Here is a 10,997-nt window from a genome sequence, read left to right as displayed (position 1 = left end):
ACCATTGTCATTATAATAAAGAAATAACAGTGTTGGGTGAGATGTTCGTTACTGAGGGGATATCCGTATTATTGGAATTTTGTCTGCTGTAATACGTATAATTGCAGCCTTGCGGATTAGAAAAATAAGAAAAACATTAATATATCTGTATTATTTGAAAAGAATCACAAAAATAATTCCATTCTTTGATTTAATAAAGGAAAACGTACGTGTCACTCGTAAGACATTTGATGTTACATGCAAATGATAAATCTTGCTGACTTGTAAGCTTGCACCCAAAGTTAAATAGCTGCTTAGTTTAGGCGTCCCATATCAGAAAGACTTCTTTGATGGGAATTTGTCATTTGACTTGGTAAGCGCCAAAATTTTTTGGGAGCAAGACGTTATTATAAGGTTGTTGGGAAGTCGCATGATCCAAAACTTCTAAACTTTCCCAAAGGGAGTTGTTGTGGAAGAGTTGTTGATCTGTTATCATACAATTAATATATAGCAGTTGGTGGCTCTAGTCAGGCCACCATAGCTAAAGATTAGATGAAAAAGAATCTATAGCAAAGACTCCTTGTGCTGTACATATAGATGTTGAATTAGTGCAGATTATATTTATTTCAATTTTCTCTTTTCTTCCTTTTATTACACAATCTATTTAAAAACAATTGATGATCATGCTTGTAAATCTCAATTTTCTAGACATCAAGCTAGGGCCAAAAAAATTTGGAGAGCTAGTAGATATGGTGTAAGTTGGTGCAGATGGCATGCGGATCATTAGATGCAAAACAAAGTGCATGCACTCCTTCAAAATTTCTTATAGATTTACTTGATGCAGGCAATTTATCTGTAGTTGCTTTTAGAACCTATATAAGATGGGAAGTCGCACCGGATTTGTGGGGTCAGTTCCTATCTTCATCTTTTTATTTTTTATGAATGGTTTGGATGCATAAAACTCCAAGCATTTTAAAATTATTATCGAGTGAGTCAAATATATGGTAGTTGAGACTCTCTCTTACCACTAAACATTGTAGAAGTGAAAAAAATAAGACAAGCTCTTAAGATAATTTAGTCTAATGGAACCAATAGCTTTCTTTGATCAGGTCTTACTAGCCACCAACTCTATTTCCTTTTTCCACTTGCTCTTAACAGAACCAAATTACTCTCAAGTTTTCTTTCATATGAGGGTCATGACATCACTTAAGCACCTAAAGCATATGGGATTCTTGATTGCTGACCAAGTCCCCATCATCTTCACCAATTTATCTGGCTTGACCATCATTAAGCCATTTCCTTATGTTATATTTTTATTGATTTATAGATTAATTTTTGTGCAGTTTAGCTCCTAATATTTTTCATACTTGCATATATACTATTCCCCATCCTCTTTATATGTACATAAAAATCCTTGTAAAGTGCTCCATTTCTACAAATTGGCCATTGCTCTATTCATACTAATGCATGGCACGATGTACATATTGTAGAAGGTGATACAATCATACAAAGATGGGGAAATATATGGAACAGCATACATTCTGACTTCGTCCCTACCTACCAAACACCACCAACCCGACATACTTGCCTTATAATTTTTAAGTTTTTGGTGAGCACCTCTATCCTCTAGCTTCATTTTTTCCATCTCAATATAAATGACATCGTCGTCAAGGCAAAGGAAGGAGCAACCCAGAACAATCACCACCCCATCCTTTGTTCTATTCTTCTTCTTCTTCTTCTTCTTCTTCTTCTTCTTTCCAGGAAATGGCAAGTGCCGGGTCCAACAACAGAGTTATCACAGGGTGGGCAGCAAGAGATGCCTCAGGAGTCTTGACACCTTACACCTATACGCTAAGGTAACAACAATTCATTCATTCTTCAGCCTCCCTATTCTTTCCAAATCCTATAGCAACTCCTCATTTTTTTGGTTATTGGCTCCAAAACAGGGAAACCGGCCCGGAGGATGTGCTCATCAAGGTGTTGTACTGTGGGATATGCCACACTGATATCCACCAAGCAAAGAACCACTTGGGCATGTCCAATTATCCAATGGTCCCTGGGTATTCTATTTCTTTCTCTTTCTATATATCGAGCAGCTAATGCTAAACCAACATGAAAACAATCAAAATAATCCGGATCCTAAGAATCGAAGGTTAGTGCCCCAAAGCTTTTGCTTACGGGGAACCACAACCTTGACACCACTCTAAACAGCTTCCAACCGTGATGCTTCATGAATCTTTTCATATTTGTTTCCAAGTTCTATCTATTTTTATGAAACGTTTGCAGCTGCCTTCGTGCATGGTTTGTTGTGCGATTACCTGCTTTATGTTTTAATCTATGTTTATTCGAAAAATTTAATAGACATGAAGTTGCTGGGGAAGTGGCTGAGGTGGGATCTAAGGTGAGCAAGTTTAGAGTTGGTGACACGGTTGGGGTCGGGGTGGTGGTTGGCTGCTGTCGAGCATGCGGTCCTTGCAAGGCCAACATAGAGCAGTACTGCAATAAGAGGATTTGGTCATACAACGACGTCTACACTGATGGAAAGCCCACCCAAGGTGGCTTTGCTCCTGCCATGGTTGTTGATCAGAAGTAAGTAATTGTTTACTAAAAAGAAACTTATGTCCAAGAGATGCTCCTTCTCCCCGGTATTATGTTACTGCCTTCTACAAATGCAAACTCTATAAACTTGCATGTACCTTGACACACACACACACACACACACGTACATATATGCATGTATATGTGATTATATATTTGAAAAGAAAACAACAAATGAGTATCGAAATGCCATCCCAATTCCATCTATCAGCTTTTCTCTCATTCACATATTTGAGTTGAATGTCATGTCATTCTTTGCTTTGTTAACTAATATTGGGTTTAGCCTTTGTTATGTCATTCAAGCCATTTTGATGGCTATAATAGAATTAGACAAATAAGCTTTTTATATTATATGGACGCTGACGCAGCCGACTATAACAAATTATCATGACATCAATCGTTATTTTACTGTTAATAGCTAATATTCTATTTTTTTGAAAACAACAATCAAAGACTTGACTTCGTCAAATATAACTGGAACAATGCTTTTGAGTACACACAAAATTAAAGTCTTGGAAGGGCACGTACCGAAAGAATCCAGCTGTGGAGACTGATGTGAGCCAAAGTGGGTGTCCACGTCATCTCTCTCTCTCTCTCTCTCTCTCTCTCTCTCTATATATATATATATATATATATATGTATGTATGTATGTATGTATGTATGTATGTATGTATATTTTGCAATCAAAAGTTGTACCTAGGACGTGGATTTAGATCATTGGTGACTTTTATGGTGAACAACAGGTTTGTGGTGAAAATACCGGACGGTTTAGCACCAGAACAAGCAGCACCACTCCTGTGTGCAGGCTTGACTGTGTACAGTCCCCTGAAGAGTTTTGGTTTAATGAAGGAAGGGTTGAAGGGAGGGATCCTTGGCCTTGGAGGAGTAGGTCACATGGGAGTCAAGATTGCCAAGGCCATGGGCCACCATATCACCGTCATCAGCTCCTCCGACAAGAAGAGGGAGGAGGCCATGGAGCACCTCGGCGCCGACGCTTACCTCGTGAGCTCCGACGCCGATCAGATGGCAGCCGCCGTGGATACTCTCGACTACATCATCGACACGATCCCGGTGTTCCACCCTTTGGAACCCTACCTCCCTCTCCTCAAGGTTGATGGCAAGTTGATCATGATGGGAGTCATCAACCAGCCGATGCAGTTTGTGACTCCTATGATCATGCTAGGTCAGTATCCCCATTTTCTCCGGGCAATGACTATTTTTTCTGCTTTGGTGCAACTACATTATGCTTATATATTGTTAGCATAATTTTAGAGATCACGTAACAACCAGCATCACCTATAATATTTTTTTTATTAACGTGATTTTATAACAACCTATATTATTTTTCATTGTTAACATGATCTTGTTAGAGTGATTTTAGAAATTACATAACAATCTGTATCACTTATAATACTTTGTTTGTTAGCATAATTATATATCAACCTATATTATTATTATTATTATTATTATTATTATTCTGCAAATATTTTAACATACATCATCCAAGCTGCATTATGCTGGGTCAGCAGGCCGCAAAAGTGAGTTGTTTTTTATCATGGATGTCATCAAACTTGTCACTAGATGCATGCCGAGCATCTTTTGGTATCTATTTCATTTAGCTATGTGTGCCAATCTCAAAGGTTATTCAGCACATATATTAAGGCAAGCTTGACGGCATCTGCTGCTGGTGGCCAGTCACTGTTTTTGGTTGCTAACAAATCAACCTGCCTCCTCTTTAATTTTGTGGCCCAAAAGGTCAAATCATGAAGGTACCGTTCACCATTGAAAAGTGTTCATAGAACAAAAATAAAAACAAAGATTTCTATTTTCTCCCCAAAAAACTTATGAGAGCATCCAATCTCCGACCTCTCACCTACAAAAAAGTCTCGGCCATTTCGAGCCCCATGCAGAAGCTAGGGGAGAAGGTACTAGTAGTACGAAGTTAGGAGTGCAAAGATAGAACACTACAAATATTTCATGAGTTTGGTAGAAGTCATCCTCATTCTTTCTCCCTTGCCTACCATTTCATTTCCTTGTAATCTTGCAGGAGAGAGAAGTTTTCAACAAATTGAGAAAATTTGTAAACTTCAATTAGTTGTTTTAGTTCGTACTAAACTAATAATTTGGTGGGACTTAATTTTGACAGGAAGGAAATCTATCATTGGGACTTTCATTGGGAGTATGGAGGAGGCACAGGAGATGTTGGAGTTTTGTAAGGAGAAGGGGCTGACATCCATGATTGAGATGGTGAAGATGGAATCTGTGAACCAAGCAATAGAGAGGCTCGAGCGAAACGATGTCAGGTATAGGTTTGTTGTGGATGTGGCTCGCAGCAAACTCTGAACATAATCCTCAAAACGGTCCCAGAAGAAACCAATAGAAGGGTCTAAATCTCTTTCAGCTAAGAACTTGGTGGCAAGTTTCATTAAGTTGTATTTATTCTTCCCTTGCGAGTGGTCATGAAATGGTCAATAAGAATTAGAAGCTACCCTGTAATTTTTTGTGAATGCTACTATTCTTGAGTATGTTGCGATTGCAGAAACCTCCTCCTGTTCTTTTCTTATGTTCAAATGGGGTTGTGTTATGCATTTCTTATCCATGCTCCTATTCTAAAATTATCCAATGTGGCATAAGAATCATCCATTGGAGTAGGGGCATATTCAAGTACCCAAATTTTCATGGAGCAAGTAACTCAAAGGCCAAACGATGTTATTGGCGTTCAAAAAAAAGGAAAACACACAGTACGCAATCATTCTATTTGATTTTGTATAAAAAATTAATAATAAAAAGAAATGACTATGTGCATGTATAACCTAAGAGCTCATTTAAAAAAAAAAGTTAATCGGAGGATATTATTTAGGTTCCTTAGTCTTGTATAAATACTCAAGATCTTCTTGGTGAATAATTGAGGTGGGACTAAACACATGCCCACACGGATTCTTACAGTATCAAATTAAAACATCCTATGCCGGGATGATTTGATAAAGCCATATGCAAAACAATTTGTATTTTGCATGCAAGGTCCTGCTCGATTAGCAAGTAACTTGGGCTCAAAATCCAATTCCTTCACAAACATGCCTGTTTATGTAATGCCTAACGTTGAATAATTTTAGACTAGGAGGGCCCACCACCCCATCTAGACTGGAACCCAGGTCCTGGACAAACCGAGCTATTGCTGGCAGAACCAATATTTCGTATAACTGGGGGTTGTAGTGAGATTTTTGATGCATTTTGGAATCAAACCCCCGCTCCTTCTCTAAAGCGGTAAAGACTTGTACCATCCAAACCAAGGTTCAGTAATAGCTCGGTCATTAGGGCTACGCACAGACTAAGCTTAGGCACGAAAAACAGGCTCATCTTGCTGCCCGACTAAAAATGAATATAGTCTAGGCCCGATGCCCAGCCCATGATCAACTATGATCAACCATGCCTGATCAAATTGTACTATTATACCTATTTGTCTATAAAATACGAATATTTATCTATTGGATGGACAACCATGTTGGCTATTTAAATGTAAAATTTATAGCAGAGTAAAACAACCATCGTTATCTTAGAACTACTGTAAAGCCCCTTCAACAATTGCAAACTACCATTTACTCTTGTAATAGAGCCATTAGCAAGGAGCTTGAGTTTTAGAAATTTATTTGAGCCAAGTGCCAAATTTGATGTAACCACTCATTCAGGCCTGGGCTTCATTTCACCCCTCCACCCATCCATTAAGTTAATGAACTAAACGACGTACAACAGCAAGACAACAAAATATAAACAATTATAACATGCTAACATATTATAGGAAATCTTGTTTCATTTTTTTACCTTTGCTATAGATTTTAGTGGATCTTGATTTGAAGATATTCTAGGAAAACAATATATTGTTATAATTCTAAGAACGCGATTAGATTTTGTTCTTTTCTTAACTTCAAGTGAAGTCTAGCTATGACCCTAACCCACATAGGAAAATAAAATCAAACTAAACTAAGAAAATTGATCGAAGATAGTTTTATCATAAAATTACTAAAACCGTCTAAAAAGGGAAATGACAGTCTTTTTCTCGCTGCTAGTTGGACTTTCAAAGTTTCCTCACTCTCTCTATCTCTCTATGTATGCTTCTTTTTTTTTTATTTTTTTCTAAAACGGGGATTTCATACATTACGAGTACGGATATATTACAAATCACGAAGTGTCCGGGGCAACTCTCCCTCTTCGATCTACAGGATGCCCCCGAAGTGGCAGGCCACATAAGCAGCCATCCAGTCTGCGATCCTATTGACCTCTCTATACATATGCTTGGCCTAAAAAGCCAATCCATCTCTCACCATTACCCAAATATCTCGAAGCAAGGGTGCCCCCCTCCACCACTGCACAGGCCCATTTTCTTTAATTCTTTTGAGATTGAACACGAAAGGAGATATGTTATGTAGTCAGATTCTTTCTTCCTTTCTTTATCCATTTATTGTTTTTCTTGGATTTTAAAGCTCATCATGGAGTTACCACTTATCGTCTATTTAACATTAATGGCAATAATTACTGGATCAAAAATTACACTAGAAAATTCAAATCAGATGGACCGATGCAGAATGAACGGATGGATTGCATTCGAACATGTACATATAGGCAATAAGTGGGCTCAAGCCAATTCTTGCTTGATTGACCCTTTTCTTGTTCGCTTAAACTTGGTCGCAAGAGGACTAATGGTAGAGAGATAAAGATTCAGGGATTAGTAAAGTATGAGGGTTGGGGACAAAAATATCTATAGAATGTGACCGTAACGCCGTTTGTTAGAATATTTTGTTACCATCTACTTAACCTAAGGATGCATTATAAGCAATAAATTACAGGGTTTCAGACATTAAAATACAAATGCTGAAAAAAGTAAAAATTGATAACACGAATACAAGATTTTGGGGATGAATCAGCAAAAAATCCTTTTTGTTGTACTGGAGATAATAGGTATTGAATAGCAAATAATAAGATAAAAATGATGAATTTTTTTCTTAAATTATTATTCGTTGAATTAATGTTATTTCTTCCTACTGAAATGAACCTTTTTGGTTACAAACTGGAATGCACAATTGGAGTATTCATTTTAATAAGCAATAGAATCATAAAATAACAGCCATTATTTATGCTATGTAATTATCATACAGTAGAATGATAGCTAAATAATAACCATATTTTTAAATCTTGAATGTAATGAATATATGTGGTGCTGCAGAAGGTCTTTAAAGTGTTGCGACTAATTAATAGATTTTCCAGCGTTGGTTGTTGCTATTGGGAATCTTCTAATTAATGGCTTGTATACCCATCAAATATCAAGTTACAGAAGAAGAAGATATGTTTTTAAAGCCTACATAATTTTCACGTACAAGTATAGTTTTGAAACTTGAGGTCACAAAACAATTGCTCGGATGATATCCCCTTCTATCCACTTACACAAAGGGACGGAATTTGATTTTGATTAAAGTTGGCTTTTAAAAATAGATGGCTATAGAGTAGAAAAGGTGGGGACTATCTCTTTCTAATAATAAATAATAAAAAAACAAGAACAACACCAATTATAATAATGAAAAAAAATGCACAAGGACATGAGGATCAAATATAAAGGCATAATAAAAATTTAAGGTACGGATGGCTCAATTCACCCGTATGAAGACTTTTTTTAACTACAAATACTATCTAACCTACCTTGAAATTTCCACAATCTTTGAATACAACTCTAGTGCTACTCTGTCATCCATGGTTAAGTGACATAGCACCATCCTTGCTATTTAGAGTGGTTCGATAATGTTTAGTATGTTTGTGGCGCTATTAAAAGGATGGTTTGGCACAATTCTAATGTGATTTCAGTATAATCTGACCATTTAAGTCTATTTAAGAATGCCTAAGTCTATAATTTCATGTCGGCCTAAAAGAAAAAAAATCAAAAATTCCAACTAATATGTATTATGATATAAAATGTAATCTTGTATATATAAAATAGAAAAATAATCTATAAGATCTTGGGTAGTCATTGAATTATTAACTTGACTGAATAAAACTTTATTACTAGCAAGTCATCGTAGACAAATCTGACTTCTTAGTCTAGAAGTGCTTCTGGGTTGGGATGGGTCGGTTTTATTTCGATCGTTTTCTAATGACTATTTATAAAAACTGCTTGAAATCATTACAAAAATATTTGGTTTGGTTTGCCAGATTGGTATTATATCAAGCTAATAGGCTGAATTAAATCTAAATATAAAATTTTATTTTATATATAAGAAAAACTAAACCACTTTTCCTCACTCTATATTTGAATTAGTTTTCTAAAAACTCAAACAGAAATCATAAACTGAATTTTCTTTTCTGTTCAAAACTTTCTTAAACTGATATGAAACAAAATTTAGAAAAAACCAACATAGATTAAACCGAATAAACTGATTTGGATCAGGATTCCAATTCGATTTTTTTTTTTTTCTTTTGTTTTTCTTTCTCACTCTCGCTCGCCGCGACCCATTACGTCACCTGCATAATATTCAGGTCAGAACCACACACATCGACATCACCCTGCTCATCAGCACGAGACAAGCTCGATTATATTAACCATTTCTACGTCTTATTTTTTCTGATGATTTTCTGACCTCGATCAGGTGTTAGGACAAATATATCGTAGCCCACGTCCGCTAGATACATGTGTCATCAAATCAATTTCTTGGTATAAATCATGGCCGAATATAACCTGCAGGACTTCCCAAGAAATATTTTACCATCATCACCCAATCCTTGCCCTTCTCTCCACACCGATTCGGACACAATAAAACGGCAATATTTTTACTCTATCCAAATTCAAAATTTCTTTTTCCACACATCATACGCAAAAGAATAACAGAACATGAGAAAAAAAAGAAGAACTAATTGAACTCTGAATGTAATATGAAATCATAAAATATTAAACAGAACACTGTTCCTACTCTTATACTATGCTCCTTTTTTTGGTTTGCCCATTCCTGATTCACAGAAAACTTCCCTCGGTGATAGCAAAATGAGAGAAACAACACCTACCTTCCTTGAGCTCAGAGATGCCAACCCAAGGGCACATCATACCGCCTCTTCCCCATCTCCGCCATGAAACTCCTCACCTCCTCACAGATCAACCGATCCATTACTCCGGTTCCCTCAGGCACACCACAACCCCTCCCCTCCATGTAACCCCTCACCTCCCTCCTCACCATCTCCCTCATCGCCCCCTCCATCTCCGCCGGCAGACGAATTCCCCCTAGCCCCGCCGCCTGCTGCTCGCCGGAATCCGATCCACGTCCCGGCAATGCCAGCGACAGCACGGTCATCGGATCGTCGTCCCCGCTGGGCGGCGGCGGCGGCGGCGGCGGCGGGGAGGGGGAGACGGAGAAATCGCTGACGTCGGATCCGGAGGGCGTGCTGCGGCATCGCTTATTCCGATCGTCGTCATCGTTGGAGGCGGGTGAGAGGGAGGCGAGGCGGCGCTTGAGGGTGGCGTTCCAGTGGTTCTTGACCGCGTTGTCGGTGCGGCCGGCGAGGAGGCGGGCGATGGTGGCCCATTTGCTGCCGAAGCGGCGGTGGGCCCTGACGATGATCTCGTCCTCCTCCGCCGTGAAGGGGCGGTGCTCCACCTCCGGCGACAGCTGGTTGCACCACCGCAGACGGCACGACTTCCCCGACCGCCCCGGCACCCCCTTGCTTATCGCCGACCAGTTCCGTGGACCGTGAATCTCGACCAGCCGCCGCAGCGCCTCGTCCTCCTCCGGTCCCCACGGCCCCTTTATCCTCTCCTCCACCATCGCCGCCGCCTGTAAGTCCACCAAACCCCTCCTCACTCTCTCCAATTCTTGATCGATACTATTCGAGTCTTGAAAACAAACCAGGGGTCAGAATGCGGTATATAAAGACGGGGACTGATGGTTTCTTCGGGGGTCAAACAGGGGGGCGATTAAAAAAATGGGGATGCAAAGGGGAACGCCGCCGCTGTGTGGGCCGACGCGGTTTGCTTCGATAGATACAGCTGGCAACCGGACACGTGTGGGTGCGGTACGTGTAACGGACTACTGGTGGTTAAAGGCGTTAAAAAAAAGAAAAAACGGGCGATTGTAACAGGAATTCATAATAACCGTGGATCGTTGGATATGATATGGTTTGCGGTTGGGATTTATGCATAACTGGTAACGGAACGGTTCTTTTTTTGGAGCGGGGGCGGGGGGGTTTATTAATCTGAGGCATTCTGCTATGTTTGTTTGTCTTAATTAAAGAATGAGTGCTTATCCACTGTCACTCTTACTAAATGCGGGAGCGTATTTGTCAAATTATGTATATAATAGAATTAATTTTGGATAGAGTGGTCGCACTGCAGCTGTCCATTTTCGGCGGCTTTCCTTCTTGAGCATATCTCAAGTAAGCCCTGAGACTTA

The 10,997-nt window shown here is 39.0% G+C and overlaps 2 protein-coding genes across 2 annotated transcripts; one reads left to right on the top strand and one right to left on the bottom strand.

Moving 5' to 3' along the window:
• The first annotated feature begins 1,636 nt into the window (after positions 1–1,636).
• On the top strand, positions 1,637–5,148 carry LOC103711965 (cinnamyl alcohol dehydrogenase 2-like). Its single transcript, XM_039119120.1, has 5 exons — positions 1,637–1,835; positions 1,926–2,039; positions 2,341–2,568; positions 3,321–3,760; positions 4,724–5,148. Exons 1-5 carry the CDS (start codon positions 1,744–1,746, stop codon positions 4,918–4,920), a joined length of 1,071 nt encoding a protein of 356 aa, XP_038975048.1. The 5' UTR covers positions 1,637–1,743; the 3' UTR covers positions 4,921–5,148.
• A 4,309-nt stretch (positions 5,149–9,457) lies between these two features.
• LOC120106205 (transcription factor MYB77-like) lies at positions 9,458–10,777 on the bottom strand. Its single transcript, XM_039119119.1, has one exon. The coding sequence runs from the start codon at positions 10,371–10,373 to the stop codon at positions 9,630–9,632; it is 744 nt and encodes a 247-aa protein (XP_038975047.1). The 5' UTR covers positions 10,374–10,777; the 3' UTR covers positions 9,458–9,629.
• Positions 10,778–10,997: the final 220 nt, after the last annotated feature.

The sequence above is a fragment of the Phoenix dactylifera genome, unplaced genomic scaffold (genome assembly GCF_009389715.1).
Source record: "Phoenix dactylifera cultivar Barhee BC4 unplaced genomic scaffold, palm_55x_up_171113_PBpolish2nd_filt_p 000490F, whole genome shotgun sequence".
Lineage (NCBI taxonomy): Eukaryota > Viridiplantae > Streptophyta > Magnoliopsida > Arecales > Arecaceae > Phoenix > Phoenix dactylifera.
Note: the sequence above shows the minus strand (reverse complement) of the source record. Positions and strands in the feature narration are given on the sequence as shown.

Coding starts and splice junctions, on each gene's coding strand:
- LOC103711965 (XM_039119120.1), top strand. CDS start 1,744: ATGGCAAGTGCCGGGTCCAACAACAGAGTTATCACAGGGTGGGCAGCA. Junction 1,836..1,925: donor CCTTACACCTATACGCTAAG/GTAACAACAATT, acceptor GCTCCAAAACAG/GGAAACCGGCCCGGAGGATG. Junction 2,040..2,340: donor AATTATCCAATGGTCCCTGG/GTATTCTATTTC, acceptor AAAATTTAATAG/ACATGAAGTTGCTGGGGAAG.
- LOC120106205 (XM_039119119.1), bottom strand. CDS start 10,373: ATGGTGGAGGAGAGGATAAAGGGGCCGTGGGGACCGGAGGAGGACGAG.